General features: G+C 41.1%; 1 protein-coding gene across 1 annotated transcript; it reads right to left on the bottom strand.

Moving 5' to 3' along the window:
- Window positions 1–21,993: 21,993 nt before the first annotated feature.
- On the bottom strand, window positions 21,994–23,520 carry LOC129764808 (peritrophin-48-like). Its single transcript, XM_055764306.1, has 3 exons — window positions 23,497–23,520; window positions 23,217–23,443; window positions 21,994–23,160 (listed from the first exon to the last, which is right to left on the bottom strand). Exons 1-3 carry the CDS (start codon window positions 23,504–23,506, stop codon window positions 22,489–22,491), a joined length of 909 nt encoding a protein of 302 aa, XP_055620281.1. The 5' UTR covers window positions 23,507–23,520; the 3' UTR covers window positions 21,994–22,488.
- Window positions 23,521–23,769: the final 249 nt, after the last annotated feature.

Below are 23,769 nucleotides of genomic sequence, written 5' to 3'. Positions count from 1 at the left end.
GAACAAGACGGATCAATAATAGCAGAAAATCAAAAAATATTGTTAACATTACAATTAGACTCCTTTTTGGAAAATTTGAAATCTATAGAATACGCCATCATGTTGGCAAAGGTGAACATTATAAATCAATTGATTCTATCAACTAGAGAGAAAACAACAATTATGCATGTCCTTCGTCAGAGAAATCACCTGCAGTCGAGATTCGAATAATCTCCCCAGGAACACTGTTGGTGGTAGCCGTTCACCAAGACGTAAACATCAACAGCACCTGCGGTATCAGCAACCGAACGTTAACCGGTATTCATATGGTAACGTTTCACAATTGCTCCTTGCTCGTGAATAATGAACTACACGAAAATTATGAACTTTGGTTTAATCAACCAATCATCAATCCAATACTACCAGGACAAATAAAAATCTCAACCATCGAGAGGAACGTCAACATGACAGAAATCCAAGAACTGCACCTGAAAAATCGGGAACACCTTGAAACGATGGACCTAAAAAACAAAAAAACAAGATCGGATTTGTATCGCTCAGCGGCTTTATTATCCTCGCATTCGTTCTCCTGGCTTTGCTTATCCTCAAACACTATGGCTTTGCGAAAACAGGAAATTGCTCGGGACGAGCAATGTCTAAGGGGGGACGAGTTAAACATGGAACCACCCCAGCGACATCAATTATAGACGGAGCCACCCCGATGCCGTCAACCGTTGGCCCCCACGCATCAGCAGAACATCACGATGATACCCAGACAGCCGAGTCAGCAGCACCCAGCCTGGACACTATCTGCAACCACAGGAATGCGGCGGCATCCGATGACAGCACCAGCACGGAGAATGTAATCGGATCATCGCTAGGCGCTAGGTTAGCAGTTTTAGGGAAAAAGGCAGGACAGTTAGGTCTTTAGCTGTAATAATAAAATCATTCGAGTTCTGATCGTCAAGTAGTGCAGTTGTATTTAAATTTTTTTTAAAAAGACCTCCTTAGTGTTAAGATATGTAAGTTATATATATATATATATATATATATATATATATATATATATATATATATATATATATATATATATATATATATATATATATATGTATAAGGTACATTTGCATATGAAGTAAAATTCGGATTATACGCGAGCGTAACATGAGCAAATTTATAACACATGCGAATTGGGACACTTTTGGTATTAACAAGTTCTTCGGCATAGTAACTCGATGTTGATAATTCCTTGATATTTTTCTTCGTTGATCGTATTGTTTTCACATATTCACGTTGGAGAGCCTTAACCCTTCTCTTCGTTGGCCGAAGCATTTTGATTGAATGTAATACTTTTCCGTTTACTGTTTTTGAAAGCATAGGCAGCCGTGGCAGTGTTCCGAGCTCTGCAATACAATTTTCTTACCCAATGTTAAAGATGCTAAAACTAACATTATAGACCCATTAAACGTAAAAATAATAATTGTATTGATATCAACACAATTTTATTCTATTGATTTTCATGACATGAAACGCTATGACTCAGGAATAACATTTTATTGAGTGGTTTTTATATCTGTCTCGATGATGTTGTCTGGCATCAGTGTCGAAAATATAACGATGCTTTCACCAATACAAACAAAACCATTGCTGATGATTGAAAAATGAAAATTTAACTTTCAGAGCACTTGCTCGAGTTTTCCAACGTTTTTCACTATACAGTGCGACAGCAGATGAAAATTTAATATCTTGTGAGTAATCGATTAGAGTTTGGTTGATATTACTTAATGAGAAGTGTGCGAAAACGATCATTTTCGAAGCGAGGGGTGAGGGAGGGAGATGAAAGAAATGAGCACCTTTGTGGCAGCCATTTGTGGCTAGCTTCCACCTTCACCTTAAAGTTATATTTGACGTAACTTTTATCGATGTCTGGTCAACGAATATTCGCTCGATTAATCGAATAAAGGGTGTGTCACATCAAATTGCATCACGGAAAAAAACGCTGTAGAAATTTAATTTTTAGGAATTATATCTTCAGCTTCCGCTTATAATCAGATAAGAGTTTATAGATCACGTTGGCCATGCTTCACTGTCAATTTTTCGTAAATTTGGAAAAATGTCGTCGAACGAAAAAGAGCGTCGTAAATTAATCCTGTGCACTCATTTCGAGAATCCGGAGTTGTCACATCGGGACATCAGTAAGATGCTGGGAATCGTCCAATCCACGGTCATCAAAGTACTAAAACGATACTTCGAGAACCTAACCATCGACCGGAAGGTGAAGAACGGCAAAAATGGATGCTTCGTCAGTGAAAAAGATCACAAGCGCGTAGTTAAGCAGTTTAGACGTGATCCGAGAAGTTCGGTCCGGGATGTCGCTAATAAGCTGAATTTGTCAAGTTCATTCGTCCAGCGGACCAAGCAGCGGGAGGGCCTACGTACATACAAGGTTCAGAAGGCTCCTAACCGCGACGAAAGGCAAAACATGGTGGGGAAGACGCGAGCCCGGAAGCTGTACACCGAAATGCTAACGAAGCCGCATTGCCTGGTAATGGACGACGAAACCTACGTCAAAGCGGACTTTCGTCAGCTGCCGGGCCTGTTGTTCTTCTCCGCAGAGGACAAATTCAGCGTTCCGGAGGAGATTCGCAAGCAGAAACTATCCAAGTTTGCCAAAAAGTACATGGTGTGGCAAGCGATCTGCTCTTGCGAAAAGCGGAGCGCCCCCTTCGTGATGACCGGCACGGTAAACGGGCAGGTTTACCTTAAGGAGTGCCTACAGAAGCGCTTACTACCACTATTGAAGCAGCACGAGGGCCCGACCATCTTCTGGCCGGATCTCGCTTCGTGCCACTATTCAAAGGACGTGTTGGAGTGGTACGAAGCCAACGGGGTCACCTTCGTGCCAAAGGAAATGAACCCGCCCAAAGCGCCGGAGATTCGCCCAATAGAGAAATATTGGGCGATTATGAAGCAGGCCCTCCGGAAGAACCCAAAAGTTGTCAAATTGGAGGCGGACTTCAAGAAAAAATGGATTTCTGTTAAAAAAAACCACAACCTGACGTTGTACAGAACCTTACGGACGGGGTAAAGAGGAAGGTGCGAGCATACGGACTTGGGCTCGAAGTATGAATAAAAAGAAAATGCCAAAAGTTGTTTAATAGTTTTTATTTTACTGTCTAAAATTTTCAAAAGGATCGGTCTACTGGGCGAATTTCTACAGCGTTTTTTCCGTGATGCAATTTGATGTGACACACCCTTTACTTATAGACATTTCCTCGAATGAATCGGTTATTGCAATATGCCCCTACGAAAATTTTAGACATTTCTAGACGTGATATGATGGTTCCCTGTTAGTTGTTAGTAGAAAATGTAAAAATAAACAGTATTTTTGATCATAGTTTTATATAGTTTTTGTGGTAAGTGGAAAACAGTAAAATAAACTCTTTTGTTTCAAAGCAAATTGATAGTCCTGAGAAGGACTGGAATGGTTTAATGGGTTGTACGGAATCTGCGTTTCAGTCGGATGTAGCAGTTTAGTTTTGGGAGCGGTAGCTTTTACGGATTCGCTGATGCTTTCCTTGACTTTGGCGCCATCGGCTTCTGTGCGTCGATTTGCGAGGATTTGATTGGCACCACCACGACGAGCTAAACGACGGATAGCGGGTGTGATACGATGCGATGCAATGCACTTTGCTCCTCTGCCTCCTTTGCCGCATCCAATTGATGATGTGAAGAGGGGCGCACCAGCAATGCACACTAGATTTAATTCGATGCTCTCCGCTGCTTCCTCTTCTTTGCTCCCTTTGCCGCACCGCATCCATCGTTGGTTGCCGATGGCTTCCTCTCCTTTGCCGCACCGTATGGTGTTGGATGATTTGTAGAGCGCTGCACACTAGAAGCCCAGATGTTTGCCGATCTGAGCGTTGAACGAGAATGAGAAATCCAGGAAGGAAGTTATTGAATTAGAGAGACTTTAAACTCTGAGAGTTCATTCGTCTCTTACGGAGAAATCCAAAAATGCTACCGTCCTTTTATATCAGTTGGTATGTGAGAAATAGGCGCCCCCACTCGCTCGCCATAGGGGTTGAGATTTTTCAATTGTTCGATAGTTAATTACATGATATAAATTATTTTATTCAAGGTGAAAAATTGTTATAGAGTGCCGCAATGTTTTGATGTAAAAATCTCATCAATCCGTCATGAAATGACTGAGCAATAAGCGATTGAAATTGGACATTTTTCACGATGCGATCGATATTCGTTTTTCAATTTGTACCCCAATATGTTCCCGAAAGACGTAATCCTACGTCAAAAGAGATATCGGCCACGTTGCGAAAATGATACTCAATGTGGTTTTTAATGAAATCCGTTGTTAAACCTGTATAGGTTCGACTACGACCGAAAGATTTTGGAGATTTTTAACATCATCTGAAGAAGCCACAAGAAACTATGTCGGTGTTGAAACTGTAGCAGCAGCAAGTCAGCACTGGGTAAAAGCAGGAAAAATATAAATCTAAATAAACTAAGAACTTATCCGTATCCTAAGCATATGACTTCAAAGCATCTTGGTAAACAAGCGTTTAGAGTTTTCCTTTTTTTGAATCGTTGCCTTATTGTGTTATTGTAATTGTTATAACAAAGTTACTTACTTAGCACATTGTTAACAAACAAGCCCTGGTAACTGTGTGAACTTCCATTACACCTCAATGAAGCATTGTATGTTTAGTTCTGGCTCTACGTGGGTACCAACATCGTTGAATTCATAATAAATATGTCAATCAATGATGCTTAAGCTAAGGATATACTCCAATTTGGACTCAAAAATGTAATACCGATTTCAATACAGATTTTCTGAGAAAAAACTAAGATAAAAAGATTATTTGAGACCAAAAATACAGATTTTATTTTGGCAACCCTGGTTCCCACGAGAACAAGAAATAATTATGTTTCAAGCATCTTCAGTTGCTTCTACAACGCCAACCATCGATCCTTTCGAGGTTCATCACTCAGTTAAAAATTTTGCATTTTAACTTCTTTCCTTTATCAATTACAGCTCAACACTTATACTCATCCATTCATACATTTACAATAAGAACGTTCAGCAAATCTTCAAAATATCCGTTCATTCATTCATTGTGAATTGATTCAGATGTAACTTCGAACAAATGATTACTAAGCCAACGGTAGTCCTTGCGGTTATATCACAGATATAATCAACTCTAATATTTTGTTTTGATGAAATTTGGAATCTTCAAAAACACTGTGTAAACATGGTTCATTACGGACAATCTATGGCGGCAAAAAAGCTCTCAGGAAAGTTGTATTTTTTTTCAATTTGAGTGCCGTGTTATTCAACCAAAAAATTAACCGTAAAGTAATTCGAATTCGAAAAGATAAAAAAAATATAGGAAATCTGAGAAAATAACCATGAACATATAAGATAGTTGTATAAACCCTTCTATAATTTCCGACTGACTTTGCTCATAAAACGATTCATCATTCATTATCAATGTTCGTCTGAGGCTTGCTGTGTGTACTCGGGTGACGTTTAGAATAAGCCTTGGCCTTTGTGACGCACCATACTGAATAATCCATTGGATTAAAATCGGGGCTGGATGGCGGCCACATATCCTTCGCCCAGAACGGCAGATGTACCTGCAACCAGGTATGAGAAAAATCGTATCCAAATTCGTTCAACAACACTCATTCACAGATAAAACTCATCCTTTTATTCTCCGATAATGTCTCACTTTATTGACGTAGGACTACGTCTTTCATTTCTGAACTGAGGTGTAAGTTCAAAGTTTCGAAAACGAGAGAGTGACGCTGGACTATAAAGTTTTGAACGTTGATACCTCTTTTGATACCGTGAGAACTCGCTTCATTGAGACCAAGCAGGCAGCTCGTAAATCTACTGGTGGTAAGGCACCACGAAAGCAGCTCAAGGAAGCACCCCAGCCACAGGAGGTGTGAGGTTGTGCTTCCAAAGTTCCGTCGTTATGGCAAGCGAGGCATATTTAGTCGGCTTTTCGAAGATACCAATTTGTGTGCCATCCACGCAAATCCAGTAAAAACCCAGCTGGCCCGTCGTATCCGAGGAGAGCGTGCTTAAACAGCCACGCTTCCGCTTTCGTCATTATTATCTTAATACCTTAGTATATAATCAACGGTCCTTTTAAGGGACCCCAAATTGGATGGATTAGAGATCAGAAAAGTTTCTGCAGACCGAACTGAAAGAAGCATTTAGCGAAAATCATGGTGTCGATGATAATTCGATACCGATGGGTGCCATTGACTATGAAATTTGATAATGAAGAATACGAAATATATGACATGATGTAATGGATATTTCAACATATCGAAGAAATCACTTGATGAAAGCTGCGTTATAAAAATATTTGTGTACGAATTTCGCAATCGATAGTCGATTCTGATTTGCGCTGGGCATTTCCTCGAAGGACTCGATTCCTCCTTTGAGCATTAATAATCTCTTTCTGGCAAAATGAAGTGGTACGATAATCACATTATTCAAAAGATAAAATGCAAAAGTTTTCTGCCAATCCACTTTCAACCTCCAACATCTCTTCCTCCCGTTTGTCGTTTTTCAATTCCATTTCTCTTCTGCAGTCGGACCGAACGGATCATTTGCAAACACATGAGAGTAGGGGGAACTTTTGTTCCTACCGAAATGTGTTCCCTAGCAGAGACATCTGAACCAAGCTGCCTGGGGGAGATCAGCATTGCAAATACATGCAAGTCGGGGACTTTTTATATTGCAAGTAAGGTGAGTGATACGATTAATTCTAGCAAATAAAATTTAAATTTGGAACTTTAATGTTGGTTGCTTCGTGAAATTTCATATCAATGACCGATCGTGTATTGTGAAAAATTTAGCACAAGTGTAAGTGTAAAATTGTATATGGTAGCAGCTGTGTAGAAAATGACTAGATATATTAAACGATTTATTTCAATTTTGACGTAGGACTACGTCTAACCGGAAGATATAGGGTGTGAAATGAAAATCTAGGCACTGAACAAGTAGGAAAAAATGCAAGATTTGGAACGCTTATAACTCGAGCATTTCTCAATAGATCGCAAAGGTTTTTGCATCAATTGATAGGAAATATATCTACGCATCTATCATAACGAATAACATTTCATTTTTCTTGAGATAAATAATTGAATAATTGTGAAATATCAAGCATTGTCCAAATGCACTATGTGCCCATTTTTGATTGGTCCATTTTGTGCTCCTCAAATCGTACCGACCAAAACGGGCAACCAGAGCAGCAGCGAAATATAACGAAGCACGATTGGAAAGGAAAAAGAAAAAATATGAACGAAACATTGGTCGCAGTCTCACACATGCATAATTCTCGAGCCAGCCATTCAGCTTAAAAATCCCCGCTCCGCTGCCGTAACGATCATTCTTTGTGTGGACACCGACTGGACAACATCGTTGCTGGACGAGCTGGACGGCGAGGGATCGAGTGCCTTTCTCAAGGCAAGAGGGCGAAGGTGGTAGCGCTGGAGTAGAGTAGTAGAGTAGAGTAGAGTTTTCAAAGGGCCTTTCTCAAGGCTAGAGACGAATGAACTGCAAAAGTTTAAAGTCTCTATAATACAATACCTTCCTACCTTCCTTCCGTAACGATCATTCTCATACAAACCGTACACCACATCGTTTCGCATCACATCACATCAACAAACCAACACAAGCAGCCATGTCTGGACATGGCAAAGGAGGAAAAGTGAAGGGAAAGGCAAAATCCCGCTCGAACAGTGTTGGTCTCCAATTTCCCGTAGGTGTATCCGCCAATTGCTTCGCAAGGGTAGCTAGGCCGAGCACGTTAGTATCAGTGCACCAGTCCACCTAGCCGCCGTTATATAGTATCGGCCGCCGAAGTGATCGAAATGACTGGCAAAGCTGCTCGCGACGATAAGAAAACCCGCATTCGGAACAGACCACATTCGGTTCGGTGGACATCAAGACAACAACAGGCAGTTGCAGCGAGTGGCGAGTGGCAAACGCAATCGCAAAACGACAGCAGGTAGCGGAAGAAAAAAGATTGTTATTTATACAAACTGCTTTGGTGGCAAATCCAGAACAATGCGGCGTTCGAAATGGTTTTTTTCAAAACCACGAGTACTAAGTTTTCAAAATTGGAACCATTCCATAAAACACGGCGCTTATCAGGGCCATTAAACCTTTCAAAAAAGAGTTTACGAAATACAGTTCAATGCTTTCTAAAATATTATCCAAAATAATAATAAACACAAATTGATTTTTTCATAATTTGTTTGCCAGAATATGATGAGTTTGAGAATTTGGCAGTTGTGCTTAACTTATTGATGGTTAGAGACTTTCTCGATTATTGAATTTTCACCAATTCTTAAATTGCTTCCAGATTGAAAGTACATTAATTTACATTTAGCTCGACATTTAGCTAATTGGACGGACCTGTAATGCGACATATTTAGTTGGACATTTTTGTAAACATGGAGTTCGGGGTCCAAGTTATGACCCAACATGTCCCAAGCTGGATGGGAACAAATTTTCCAACTGTGAAAGCTGTACCACTGTCATCGCTAGTGTTCAATTACAGGTTAAAATCGCCTCCAATGCGACACTTAGTGGTGCTTCGGCAAATCGCATTAAATGTAATTCACAGTACAACATGTCTCAAGCTGGATGGGAAGAAATTTTCCAACTGTGAATCCTGTGGCGAGTGGCAAACGCAATCGCTAAACAGGAAGGTTTACCGAACAAGATGGGTATATCGAGTGATAACAAAACAGTAAACTCTTTAGATTAAACATGATTTTGTGGTCCTGAAAAGGACCCTTTTTAGTGTTTGCTTCCGAATCAGCAGTCGGAAAACGCTCTTTATTTGGAGCTGGTATACTTCTTCACCGCTTTGGTACTTTCGGAAACCGCATGCAAGTTCACCGGGCAGCAACAGACTGATTGCGATCTGAATTTCCTACGCCGTAATGATGAACCGCTTATTGTAGTGGGTCAGACCCGGGGCTTCCGCTACGATACGCTCAAAGATGCATTGACGAAGCTCATGACGCTCATCGCCTTCGATGAGAAACCGGTGTCGGAATGATCCTGATTCAGCACCTTATGATGTAGATAGCATATGATTCCTTCTCCTTCCTCTTGTCGGTTTACGAGATATTCTTCTGCGCCGTACCGAACTTTTTGGCGGCTTTTCCATTATTCCACTAGTCTTCGGTACCTTCGTGTTTCCAACGAGCGAACAAATCGTAATGAATGTATTTTTCTTCTTCTTTCTTTGTTTTTAAGAGGCTTTAAACTTTGCAGTTCATTCGCCTCTAGCCCAGTGAAGAGCCACAATAAAACTAGCCCAGAGGGGACTGGCGAAAGGGAAACCAAAAAACAGGAAGTGGGTTATATCTATGGTATAACCGCAAGGGTGACGTAGGACTATCGTTGATTTAGAGATCATTTGTTTGAAGTTGAATCTAAATCCATCCTGAATGAATGAATAAATAAATATTTGGGTGACTTCAAAAACGAGAGTGTTACTTTGAAGACTCAAGGTTTTATGCATCCAATATTGGATACAAAAAACCTTGTTCTGAAGAATAATCTTCAGAAGCTTTCCTGTTAACTGCACTTGATTGACAAATCACAAAACCAAATGTATGTGGTCGCAGTATTATATGGATAGAAAACATTAAAATAAACTCGCTTGAATGTAATTTTCAATTCCAAGGGGAACTGGCAGATTATTTTTCAGAAACGATCAATTCTTTCCAGGTTTCCTCTCGATAACCAGCAAACGAAAAGAGTTGCGCGTGTGTGTGTGGCGGCTGCTTCTATGTCTTCCCGAGGAACCGTATTTCGATGCTGATACTCTCTTGGTCACCTTCTCTTCTCCTTCTGATCGATCGGCTTTTCTGGGCTCCCTCACAGTTAAAACAAACTGATTGCATTTCAGGTCAGGTCAAGCCAGGTAATGAATACCTCGATCCCTCGCCGTTCAGCTCGTTCAGTAACGATGTTGTCTTGTCGATGTCCTCAGGCGTCGTGCACAAATTACGTAACGCAAAAATCCGGATTTTGAACCTCCCCCCCTTTCGTAACGCAATTTCCTATCTCTAATAAACAGAAAGTAACGCAACATCTAACCCCTCCCCCCTTATCGCGTTACGTAATTTGTGCACGACGCCTCACGAAAAATGAATGGGTTTCACCACCAGAATATCATTTCAGTATGCTTTTCGTGCGTGATTGAATCGAGAGAAGGTGTGGTTTACGATGGCAATTTGGAAGGCAAACTAGAGGAGAATGAACTCTCTGAGTATGAAAATTTCGGCGACTGAGCAATAATCGATTGAAAATTATATAATTTTGGCGATACGAAACATTTTCCGTTTTTCATGTTATGCATCCATTATTGGATACGAAAATATCCTACTGATGGGAAAGAATAATCTTCAGAAGCTTTCCAGCTTACACTTGATTGAAAAATTACGAAATCAAATGTATTTGGTCGCTGTGTTCGCCATATAATTAGAAAACATTAAAATAAACTCTTTCGCATGGATGTATTCTTCAATTCCCAGGGAACTGGCAGATTATTTTTCAGCAACGATTAGATCTTTCCGGAATTTTCTCGATGCTGTATGGCATCCAAACGAAAATTCTCGTTTCAGTTTGGCCTGCAAAAAACTTTTCTGAACTCTAATCCATCAAATTTGGAGCCCTGAAAAGGGCCGTTGATTATATGCTAAGCTAATATAGCACCCTCTCCTTGGATTCGACGGGCCAGCTGAATGTCCTTGGGCATGATGTGACGCGTTTTACGTGGATAGCACACAAATTTGTATCTTCGAATAAGCCTCCTGCAGCGTCATAACCGCGGAACTTTGGAAGCGCAAGTCGGTTTTGAAGTCCTGAGCAATTCCACGAACCAAATGCTGCAAAGGTAGCTTGCGGATCAGCAATTCGGTCGACTTCCGATAGCGATGAATTTCACGCAAAGTTCCCGGTCGATAGCGATGTGGCTTCTTCACCTATCCTGCAGCTGGTGCGCTTATCCGAGCTGCTTTCGTGTGCCTTACCACTGAAAGACTAACTAGCTATCTGCTTGGTCCCAAACAAACGAGTCGTCACGGTGCGAGAGTAGAGTAAGAAATGAACGAAAGCAAAGGAAGCGTCATTTTATAACCTGTTTTCGAAGCTATCATTAAGCTATTGAAACAATTTTCCGACTCAATAAATAGCAATCATATAACTCTTGGACATTTTATCTTTTGTATGAAATGATTATCACTGTTCCGTTGATCCGAAGCAGAATGAATCACGCTTAAAGAAGGAATGGATTTTTTCTTGGAATTTACTCAGCAAAAATAATGCCCTTTCCCAACAATTAAAAACGACAAACGGTAAACAGTTTCATCAAAGTGATTTCTTCGATATGGGGATATATTCACTACATCATGTCATATATTTCATATTTTTCATTATGAAATCCATATCCATGGCACCTATCGGTATCGAATTATCATCGACACCACGATTTTCGCTAAATGCTCCTTTCAGTTCGGCCTGTAAAAAACTTTTCTGAACTCTAATCCATCAAATTTGGAGCCCTGAAAAGGGCTGTTGATTATATGCTAAGCTAATATAGCACGCTCTCCTCGGATACGATGGGCCAGCTGGATGTCCTTGGGCATGATGTGACGCGTTTTGCATGGATAGCACACAAATTGGTATCTTCGAATAAGCCTCCTGCAGCGTCATAACCGCGGAACTTTGGAAGCGCAAGTCGGTTTTGAAGTCCTGAGCAATTCCACGAACCAAATGCTGCAAAGGTAGCTTGCGGATCAGCAATTCGGTCGGCTTCTGATAGCGACGAATTTCATGCGAAGTTCCCGGTCGATAGCGATGTGGCTTCTTCACGCTTCTTGCGGCTGGTGCGCTTATCCGAGTTTCTTTCGTGGTGCCTTACCACCGAAAGACTAACGAGCTGTCTGCTTAGTCCCGATGAAACGAGTCCTCACGGTGCGAGAGTAGAGTAAGAAATGAACGAAGGCAAGGGAAGTGTCATTTTATAAAACATAAAAGAATCGAATGTAAACCCCACCCTCTTTATTATATAAGCTTACTGTATACTCACGAATATAATAAGGGTGGGATTTAGATTCTATACTTTTATGGTTTATAAAATGACGCTTCCTTTGCTTTCGTTCATTTCTTACTCTACTCTCGCACCGTGAGGACTCGAGCTCGTTAGTCTTTCACAGACAGCTCGTTAGTCATTCGGTGGTAAGGCACACGAAGTCAGCTCGGATAAGCGCACCAGTAGCAGGATAGGTGGAGAAGCCACATCGCTATCGACCGGGAACTTTGCGTGAAATTCATCGCTATCAGAAGTCGACCGAATTGCTGATCCGCAGCTACCTTTGCAGCATTTGGATCGTGGAATTGCTCAGGACTTCAAAACCGACTTGCGCTTCCAAAGTTCCGCGGTTATGACGCTGCAGGAGGCTTATTCGAAGATACCAATTTGTGTGTTATCCATGCAAAACGCGTCACATCATGCCCAAGGACATCCAGCTGGCCCATCGTATCCGAGGAGAGCGTGCTATATTAGCTTAGCATATAATCAACGGCCCTTTTCAGGGCTCCAAATTTGTTGGATTAGAGTACAGAAAAGTTTTTTACAGGCCGAACTGAAAGGAGCATTTAGCGAAAATCGTGGTTTCGATAATAATTCGTTACCGATAGGTGCCATGGATATGGATTTCTTAATGAAGAATATGAAATACATGACATGATGTAGTGAATATATCCGAAGAAATCACTTTGGTGAAACTGCATTATAAAATTATTTGTGTACGAATGCCGCAATCGATAGTCGACTCTAATTTGCGCTGGGTAATTTCCTCGGAGGAATCGATTCCTCCTTTGAACATTAATAATCTCTTTCTGGCAAAACGATGTGGTATGAATCACATTATTTGAATGATAGAATGAAGAAGTTTTCTGCCAATTTCCTTCAACCTCCAAACGTATCTTTCTCCCGTTTGTCGTTTTCGCGTACGCTAATCCTTTCTCACAACACCCATTTCTCGTTTGAGAAATTGTTGAGTAAACATTGTTTGCCAGTGCGCGTAGAGCGGGAATTCCTAAAGATTCATTGCACCTCTAATAAATTGCCGAAAGACGTGGTCTTACGTTGATCGCACTTGATTGAAAAAATCCAAAACGAAATGTATTTGGTCGCAGCATTATATGAGTAGAAAGCAAATAATCGCTCGAAAATGACTTGATTTTCGCGATGTGAAACATTTTCCATTTTTCATGTTATGCATCCAATATTGGAAACGAAAATTTCCACTGATGGGGAAAAAAAATATTCAGAAGCTTTCCTGTTAATTGCGATTGATTGAAAAATAACAAAACCAAATGTATTTGGTTGCAGTGTTATATGGATAGAAAACATTAAAATAAACTCTTTCGCATGAATGTATTTTTCAATTCCCAGGGGAACTGGCAGATTATTTTTCAGCAACGATGATAGCAACGAGAATTCCGCGCGTGTATGTGTGTGTGTGTATGTGTGTGTGTGGCGGCTGCTCCGATGTTTCAAGCGGAACCGTGGCATCACTCTCCTCCTGATGGATTCCCTTTTGGCCTTAGGTGCACAAACAGGCTCTTGGTGACACCGTTCATCAGCGTTTTCATGATAAACGAAATTAGCTTCACAACAACAGCGACAACATGCTCCAATCGCTGTTCAATCATAACTGAGTGGGTTTACGAGCGGCGCTCGCTTATATACCGATTGGTGATTTCAATAGTCTGTTTTGAAAGCAATTTTAAGACTATTGAAACAAGTTTTTGGATGAAAAAGTAACAAGTATATGACGCGTAGACATTTTATCTTTCAAATGAAGTGTTTATCATACCATTTCGTTCAGTTGTTTAAGAGCTATTAACGCTCAAAATCTCGGTCTCCAGCGTAACGCTTTCGTTCTCGAAACTTTGGTTTTACACCCCGGTATAGAAATGAAAGACGTAGTCCTACGTCAAAAATCACTCATCAGATCTGTCCGCTCGACTCTCGGTTAAAGAAGAAGGTAGGAAGGGATCCTATGCTTCATAAGATATTTAATATATGCTGTAAAGAAAAGTAAATATTTACTGATCCGAGGACCAAAGCAGTAACGAAGCACAAGTGACCCAGCGAAAGGCGCGTTCCAAAACAAAAAAACAAAAAGGCCTTTCTCAGGAGGATAGGAAGGAAAGGAGTGGAAAGGATTTGGGTGGGATTAGTGGAGTGGAAGGGGGTGGGAGTGGTATGGGAAGGAAAGAGGGGAGGAGTGGGTGTGGGGTGGGGTTAAATGAAATGAAATACAGTTTGAATAGATAATAAAATATAGTGGTTTTGAATTTAATGGTTTATAGTAGAGCTGAAAAATGGAGAGGTTTATTTAATGAATTTATCCTCCTTGGTGAGTGTGGCTGTAGGAATAGGAAGTTGATTAAAGTATAATGTAATGGATAGAAGATAGATGTGGGTATGAAAGTATATATTATATTATTTGTTATTTATTATTATTAAATGCGTGTATACACATGTATGAATTCCTTCCTTCCGACCCGTACATACATGTGTATACACACATAAACACGCATACATGACTGTGAAGTGGCGAACTTTAATAAGCAATTTCCAAGGTATTTAGTATTTCGATTTAGATTTTACCAAAGAAGTCGGTTTCTTTCAGAAACGCAATTAAATTGGTTTCTTGGGTCTCGTCTCTACTGAGGATATCTCGGAGACTCTGACCTATGTTGTGTCGGACTCGAGCATCTTTGGTATGTTGACATTCAAGTAAAAGATGGCTAACGGAAACCGGAGCTTCGTTGCAAGCACATTGGGTTTTTCGGCTCTGCAGAACAAGTGTGAGTGGGTGAAGTTAGTGTGCCCAATTCGAAGACGGGTAAGGATTTGCCTTTCCCTACTATTGAGACGGTCCTCCCAAGGGAGAGTGGAATTTTTAATTTTATGAAGATGAGTGGGACGGCTGTTTATCCAACCTATGTCCCAACTTTCACGGACTTGCTGTTTTACCCAGCGGACAATGTCAGATGGAGGACAGGGCATGTCTGGGGGTTCTATTTTGCTGCCCTTGCCGGCCAGTCTGTCGGCGGCTGTGTTTCCGCGTATTCCTGAGTGACCAGGAACCCAGCAGAAGGAGATGTTTTTATTTGAAGCAGCCTCTTCTGTTTGCTTAATCCATGGGTGTTTGCTGTTTCCACTTAGAAGATCGTGGAGACAGCTAGCTGAGTCGGAAAATATTGTGGTAGGAAGAAAATCATCGGTGCATTCTTGGGTAGCTATTAAAAGGGCGAAAGCTTCCGCACTGAAGATGGAGCATTGCGGTGGAAGAGAAAAGCTACCTATGTATCTACTCTCAAAAATTCCACATCCAACTCCATCGGCATTGACTGAACCATCTGTGTATACCTGGTGATTAATTTGGAAATTGGATGCAACGAGGTTATTGAAGCAGGCTTTGACTTTTGGAGAAGGGTCTCCCGCCCGAACTGCCTTGAGAAGTTCAAGGTTAATGTTCGGCGGTTTGACGTTCCAATATCTTCCCGTCGCAGATGGACGTTCACATATATCGGGAAGATCTTTGTTCGTGAGATTTTTGAACCATGTTTTAGCCCTATGTATTAATGGGACATTGTGGTCGCTTTCGGGGAGTGACAAGTGACGGATGGCTTTATTGGTGATGGCTTTTGTTACCAGGTGGGTGAAGGGAAGTTGCCCATTTTCTGCCATTACAGCAAGAGTAGGACTGGAGGGAAAAGCGCCAATTGCGAGCCTAATTGCTTTATTGTAAATTGGTTGAATGATGTTTAACACCCTGTCCCCTGGAGCCGATCTGGCGTGGAGGTAACATCCATACTTCTCACGCTCAAGATCACGAGTTCAATTCTCACTCCCGACATTCTTCCAAAATGGAAGGTAAAAGTGACGAACCAGCCAGAAGCGTTGAAAGTCACTATAATACAGAAAAAAAAAACCCTGTCCCCTCCACGGCTGAAGGTGCCTATTCCGCAAAGAATTTGTGGGACCAACCAAACATTTACAACATTTAGCAGCGTCTTTCTATGACCAGAGGCTAGGTTGCCTGCGATAGCCTTGATGATGTTCAGTTTCTTTCTGGTGGCTATTTTGGTCTTTTGGGAATGTGATAGGAAGTTGAGTTTCTTGTCGAAAGTAACCCCTAGTATTTTCAATGTCCTCATTGTAGGGATCGGGATTTTGTTGAGCTGTTTGAAACCTGTTTTTAGAGCCCAGTTTTGGATGGAGTCTAAGGTTTTTTGAAGCCTCTTTCTCTGAATTAAGCCGAAGCAGCTCGTAGAGATAAGAGTGATGTCATCTGCATAGACTATGATCTTTATATGGTCCGGGATAATCTCGAATAGAGATTGCATGGCAATGTTGAAGAGGGTTGGTGAAAGTGCTGAGCCTTGTGGGAAGCCGTTTTCTGGGATTTTTAGAGAAGATTGGTGGTTGTTAATAACGGTTTTGAAAGACCGGTTTTCTAGAAAACTTTTAATGAAGAGACCTAATCTCCCACGAATCCCCCAGTCGAAAAGGCTTTTCAGCACTGGGTACCTCCATGCCCGATCGAAGGCCTTGGATAAATCTTTCCCTGGATGTGGTGTAATTTTTCAGTTGCGTCGTCTAGGATTTTTTCGATTGCTACAAGGCAATCTTCTGTACCTTTTCCCGCACGGAAGGCGAAGTGTCTGGGATCAATCAGCTTATTTGACTCTAGAAAAGTCGTTAAGCGTCGATTGATCATTTTTTCCAAGACTTTCCCAACACAACTTAGGAGAGTGATGGGGCGGAAATTATCAAGAAGATGGTTGTTCATGTCTGGTTTCGGGATACAGATCATTAAACCCTCTTTCCAGCAACTGGGGAGGGTTCCACTGTCCCAGACTTTGTTGAGGAGCTTCAGAAGTGCTTTTTTCCCGAGATGGGGTAGATTCTTAAGCATAGGGTAGCTGATGTCATCAGGTCCTGTGGATCCTTGTTTGACTTTGTTCAGTACCCAATCGAACTCTTTGAGGGAGAGGTTTTTGTTGAAGTCAAATTCCACATCGGTATGAAAATCGATGGGAATTCTTTCGCATTCCGTTTTGTGGGCTAGAAAGGTTTGGTCGTAGTTTTGTTTGGAGGAGGCGGATGCAAAGAAATCTCCAAACGCCTCGGCGATGGTTTTCCGATCATTGGTGTATTGACCGTTAATTAGAAGATTATATTCTTTGCTCCTTTTCTTGCCATGAAGCCTGCCAATCTTACTCCATAACTCCTTTGTTGACGCGTTGGGATTAATTTCGTTGACGAATTTAACCCAACTGTTGTGCTTGGCTGTGTTGATAGCAGTCTTAGCTTCTTTGCGAGCCCTTTGGAACTCTGTAAGTAGAGTGGGTCTCAGTGGGCTGTCCGGATGGGCCTTTCTTAATTTGCGTAGGGCCTTACGTCGACCTTTGATCGCTGCCTTCAGCTCAGGCGACCACCATGGGACACATTTCCTGCCAGGGATGCCACTGGTTCTGGGGATATGTACCATTGCAACTTCTAGGACAACTTTGGAGAATTCCTCGGCTGTCCAATCTCGTTTAGCGGAGAGGCGGTTTTCAATGTCAAACTGATAGCCAGCCCAGTCAGCGTATTCAAATTTCCATCTTGGCCTTGTTGAAAACTCTGGAGAAGTTTGGCCGAAGAAAGTGAAGATTTGAAAATGATCGCTTCCGCAAGTATCATCGTGGGTGTTCCAAGAAAGTTTTTAAGAGAGTTTGTCTGATACTATAGTGAGATCGATGGCTGAAGTAGTACCAGAATAATGGATTCTGGTGTGTTGGCCGTTGTTAAGAAGGAGAAGAGAATGGTCGGATATGAAATCCTCAATGATGGATCCTTTTCGATCGAGGTATGCTCCTCCCCAGGCGTATGAGTGGGCGTTGAAATCCTTTACCCTTTACCCTTGGAAAGAGAAGCTTTCTTTGAGGTATTGGTGTTGTTTTTGTTTGGTGTAGAAGTCTTTGGAGTGTTTGTTGTGTTTGTGTTGTTTTTTGTTGAATGTGCGTTGCTGTTGTTGTTATTGTTGTTTTTTGTTTGATGTGTGTTGTTGTTGTTGTTGTTTTCTGTTGGGGTTGTATTGTTATTTGTTGTTGGTGTCTGTCTTTGTTCATTCTTAGTTCTTTTCTTGTCCTTGTTTGTTTGGGTCTCATCTTCAGATTTTTGATCTGACTCTGAGGATGATCCTTTAGTTATTTTTCTTTTGTTTTTGTTTTTGTTTGGAACATCAGACGTATCCATAGAAATGACTGATTCGCTTTCGGATTCAGTTGATGAACTACCAGTTGTTGAATCTGTCATGGTTGTGTCGAATGTAGTGTCAATTGGGGGGGTGCTTTCGCGGCTAGAAGTGGCCGAAGCGGCCGAGGCGCAGTTACATTTGCAGTTGCAGCTGGGTGCTGGCTTTTGCAAGTTGGATAGTCTGTCTTGCAGAACACTTGCGAATGTTGGAGCATTGTTTTGAAGTTCCAGCTGTTCCTTTGCCTCTTTGTATGAGATTCCATTGTCGATTCTTATTCTGGTGATTTTATTTTCGTTTTGCCATACGGGACAATTCCTACTAGAAGAGGAGTGGTTCCCTTGGCAGTTAACACAAAAAGCTGAAGCATCGCATACTTTGTTTGCGTCTGTTTGTTGTTCCGGATGTTCTTGGCCGCAGTTTCTGCAAAGCGGATTTTCGCGTTTGCATCGCTTGTTCGTATGCCCAAATTTGTAGCACTTGTAGCATTGCATGGGATTGGGATAAAAATTTCTAGTCCCGGCTCGAATGAACCCAAAGTAAATGAAATTGGGAACGACAGTTCCGCGAATGGTCAATATTAAAGTGGCCGTTGGCACAACAATGTTGTTGTCCTTTCTGGTGATGCGTTTGACGCCGATCACACCTTGAGCGGTGAGTTCTTTCACCAGTTCGGATTCAGGAAGGTCGATAACTTCGCGGCAAGTCACAACGCATTTGCGTTGGTTTAAAGTTGGGTGGAAGATCACTTCTACAGGGGTATTATCAATCAGTTTGGTAATCGAAAGTAACTTACCGACTGTATCCTCATCCCTGGTTGTCAAGATGTACTGGAGTTTCTTTTTATCATCTCGCTGTGGTTTGGCGCTGTTGAATTTTTTTACAACTGCCTTGATGGTATTGATGACTGTGAAGGGGTTTGTTGGAAGCACCTTGTCTCCTGTAGCTCTCAGAAGCAGTATCTGGAGATTACCGTTCGAGGGGTCCGCCCATAGTGGAGCGGTGGCTTCGGTGGGCCTGCCCTCATAGAAATTTGTGGCCCGGCCTCCCGGAGGCCCGGAGCTACTTGAAGCCATGCTTCTGCTTGACTATACCTAGGTTATAGTCAGCAGGTACGGATATAAAACCACTAAAATTCCTTATTGGGGGATATTCACAAAGGGGTATTTTCCCAGAAAATTACACTTTGTTAAAATAAAGCACTTTGAAAAGCCACCAATAGGTGCAGAAAATTGCAAATTACACTTAATCTAATAATTGCTTCAGTCACTTCACTGTTTGTATGCGTGTTTTTTTTTCTTTTTAGATTTTATTGAATAATTAAGATTCACTACTGGCACTACAAAAAAAACTCGGTGGCGTGGCGTCGGTGACGCAGAAAAAGCGCGCGCTTTTTCCGACAAGCCGGTGAGCGCCCGCTCTCCACGGTCGAAGCGAGCTATTGCCTTTTCCCGCTCTCCTTCTGCTGTCACCTTAAAACTTATTGCAACAAATCTCCTTCCACAATCGCCAGGGGGAACGTCCCAGTCCGCTGTTTAGAAACGCCAAAACTCCGAGCTGCTGAAAGAAAAATCGACCTTCTCGGTCGGAGGTTAAAATCAGTATGATGTATTTTTCTTTCTTTCTTTCTTTCTTTGTTTTTAAGAGGCTTTAAACTTTGCAGTTCATTCGCCTCTAATGTATTTTTTTGCCATCGCTGCCTTTTAACGCTCATTCATTCGTCTCGTTGGACTCGCCCCTTTGGCTGAGTCTGCCGATTTGTCTCTATCCTGTGAGCGTGCACCGCCAAAGTACAAAACGCGCGGACTCGCTAAAAAATATATCATTCTCTTTCAAACCGTAAATCAGTGTGGTTGTATGGCATCGTTTCACATCACATCGCATCAACGGATTGGTGCCGGAGCACCAGTATACCTAATATCGGTTATAGAATTGCGGCCGCCAGAGTGCTCGAGTTGGCTTGCAAAGCTGCTCACGACAATCAGAAAACACGCATTCAGAACAGAGCAGCTTCGGTTCGGCGCTCATCAAGGCAACAACTAATGTCAGCGAGTGGCAAACGCAATCGCAAAACGGCAGCAGGTAGAAGAAAGAAAAAGTTTGTTTATACAGACTGCTTTGGTGGCAAAGCCAGCACGGCGCTTTTCAGGGCCATTAAACCTTTCAAAGGAGAGTTATTAAAAGTTTTTCACAATACATTTCACAATGCATTCTAAAGTGACATAATATGACATATAATATAAACCGATTTATTTTGTTTATGCTTGTTCTTGAGCTTATTGATGGCTGAGGTCTTTTAAATTGATCATTCAGTTTTCACAAACCCATACATGGTTTCCGAATTAAAAGTGGCTTCAAATTACAACACATTGTATGCAGGATGGCATTAACGAAATTTCTCGGTAGCAAGAACTGCTTTCTTTGGTTGATAACTGACGTTGAAAATTGACGGACGTTACATCTGGATTGTATAGAAAAATAACTAAGGAGCAACATGATAAGCTATGTATTTCCTGTTGCTCTGTTCTTATTTTAAAGGACTTTAATCCGAAGGTCATCCGTCCCTGTATTTACTGTTGGTTTTTCAGAACGCTTATAGCTCGTTTATTTCTCGACAGATCGTAGAGATCGTCTCCAAAACCTCAGTTCTGTTTCATTTTTATTTATTTTGTTTGCGGAAAATCTTACAATTCATTCGTTTCCGAAACCACAGTTTAAGGTACGATAATATGCTCAATAGTGAAATATATCATAGTGAACGAGTTGATGACCACCTATGCATTCCCTATCACAGCCATCATTTTGATTGTACGGTATGTGTATACGCCGAAAGATGCCCGACGTTGAACATTTAATAAGTACAAGGCCTTCAGAAAAAAATCAAGAATCAAGTTTGTAAAAAAAACGCAAAAACACAACACCAAAGGTTCTTTTCAGAACCCCCAACATGTTCATAAAGTAAGCTAATCCAATTTTCAGGTAGATAGGAAGGTATTCACGTAGGAGAAGAAAATGAAACAATATATTTAAAATATATATTTAGCAAAAGCTGTCCCCTTTGTATAGTCCTACGTCACTCCGGATATGTCCCCGACATTACCCACCCGTCTTTTTTCATAAATAAAAACCAAGGTGTGTTCCCGCTCGAGAACGGGTCGTTTGGTTTAAGCTGTTTGTTTTGTTGTGTTCATTTACACCCAAGGAAAATTTATACGGCGAGAAAAATTGGAAAAGTGAAGAAATTTTAGAAAAAGTGATTTCCCATATGCTCTACATATAGTATCAGGTCTCAAATGAGTTGAAAATCACTATAATACAGACAATATAAATATAGTATCAGGTGTTGTTAGTCCAATTAAAATTCGCATTGGGTTAAATAAACACTCAGAAAGAAAAAAATTATAAAAGAAAATTACGTTTTCCATTTAAAATATATTTTCTCTACATTAAAGTAACATGTTTTTACTAATGAGTAAAAATGATAATTGTGTTCGTTATTGGTAATTATAATATATTACATTGGTGAGTTTTTTTTCTTTATTTCATCCATACATAACACAGGAGGCATCTCGTCTAGGATCACAGAGGACGGTTTTCATCATATCTCGCTCCACTTCGGTATCTTTTATCTGATTCGCACAATCCAACTATGGTTTACCATCTTTCTGTCATCATCACTCGGTAGACACTGGTGAAGTAAACAAACAATACCCAACAACCAATCAAAACGGTGCTTCAGGGCCACCAAATCATTATCAAAGACATTAACGATGCTATTCCAAATATTCAAAATCAACAGTCAGCCTAACGGAATCCTACGTCAACTATGCGGTCGTGTCTCGGACGCAACCCTCCTGTGACTTTTTTCAAGTCATTCGAAGGGGATAGGAAACGACGCCAAGGAGCATAGAGCAGTCTGTTCCTTCGTAGTTTGTTTGCGCAGTAAATGGATACATCCGGAATTCGAAATAAAATTCAAAACTTGGTAGTGTTTTCTTTTAATATAATTTGTTGAGAAATAAGGAAAATACCACCTTTTGAACTAGCAACACTTCTAATCGGTCAGCCTGTTGATAGATTCGTCCAGCTAAACTGTATTTTCCCTAAGCCCACTCACTAGCACTATATGTTTTCAATCCAGCAAATTTCATCCTGGCTTTCATAACATCGTTGCAAATTTTGATCGAAAAAGTGATCACGAGGACAGAACAACCGATAACCGACGTTATTGGCACAGACGTAATAGACTGAACAACTGTTCGATGAGGCTACTAGTAATCCATCAGCAACTCCATTGCAGACGTCCGGCGTCGGGGTGTTCTGCACTCCATAAGGACAATGGGCATCTACTGGGTGCACACACTCCTGGCGATCTTCATCGAACAACAGTCCATCAATACAAACTGTGAAAATTGCGGTTTGGTTTCGACACTCATAGTATTGGTTGCAATACTTTGACCCAAGCACTCTTTCGCCATCTTCGACACCGTTGCAGACATTCGTAGTAGGTGGATCAGTCGGCGGTGGCGTTGATGCATCACACGTACTTTCATCCGGCGGAATACAACTCTGCTGCTCAGAATCGAACCACAACTCGTCCCAACAAACCATTGGGAATGGGATATCGAGTAGACACATAGAAAATTGGTGACAATATGTGTGGTCGCTAACGAAACTAAAGTTGGGTTCTCCCAAGCATCGATTTTGCGGCTCAGCTGGAGGCGTCTGTGACGGGGTTGTTGATTCTAGATCACATTCAAACTCGTAACGATTCCCACATCGTTGATGTTCTTCCTGAAAGTACGAAGACCAGTCCAGAAAACAGGTGAGTTAATAGAATCAATACTTACACTGAACCAATAGTATTGTGGACATGAAAGCTTGTAAGCAACACCATCAATACACTGATAATAGTACTGACAATTTTCTAACGATCGGACATAGTGATAATTAGGGATACTCTCACATATCGATGAAGTTAAATTCGTTATGCCAGCATAAACACCATTATCATTGATATTTTCGCCTTTGGAACACAAAACTGCACCAAATACAACGGCTAATGTAATCCATCGGTCTATAATTTGTAACTAATTAGTAAATTTATTCGAACTGAATATATCAACTCACCATTCACCATATTGATACTTCGTGGAAAGAAGGAAGATGAATGTTACGCTAAATTTTCACAGCTATTTTTCGAGCGAATCGGCTAATCTAATTCGCCAGGATTTAACAGTTATCGATAGCTATCTTGACTTGAACAACTGATAAGCATGGCTGTCGGTCGTATTATCTTTATCTATGTTTCGATTATGAAAACTAATTCCCACCATGACTATATACGAATTCAATATTAATCATTGAAAATCCATGTATTTTACCTCCCATGACGTAAATGGG

The sequence above is a fragment of the Toxorhynchites rutilus genome, chromosome 2 (assembly GCF_029784135.1).
Source record: "Toxorhynchites rutilus septentrionalis strain SRP chromosome 2, ASM2978413v1, whole genome shotgun sequence".
Lineage (NCBI taxonomy): Eukaryota > Metazoa > Arthropoda > Insecta > Diptera > Culicidae > Toxorhynchites > Toxorhynchites rutilus.
The sequence above is the reverse complement of the archived record's forward strand: the minus strand, read 5'-3'. Positions and strand labels throughout refer to the sequence as shown.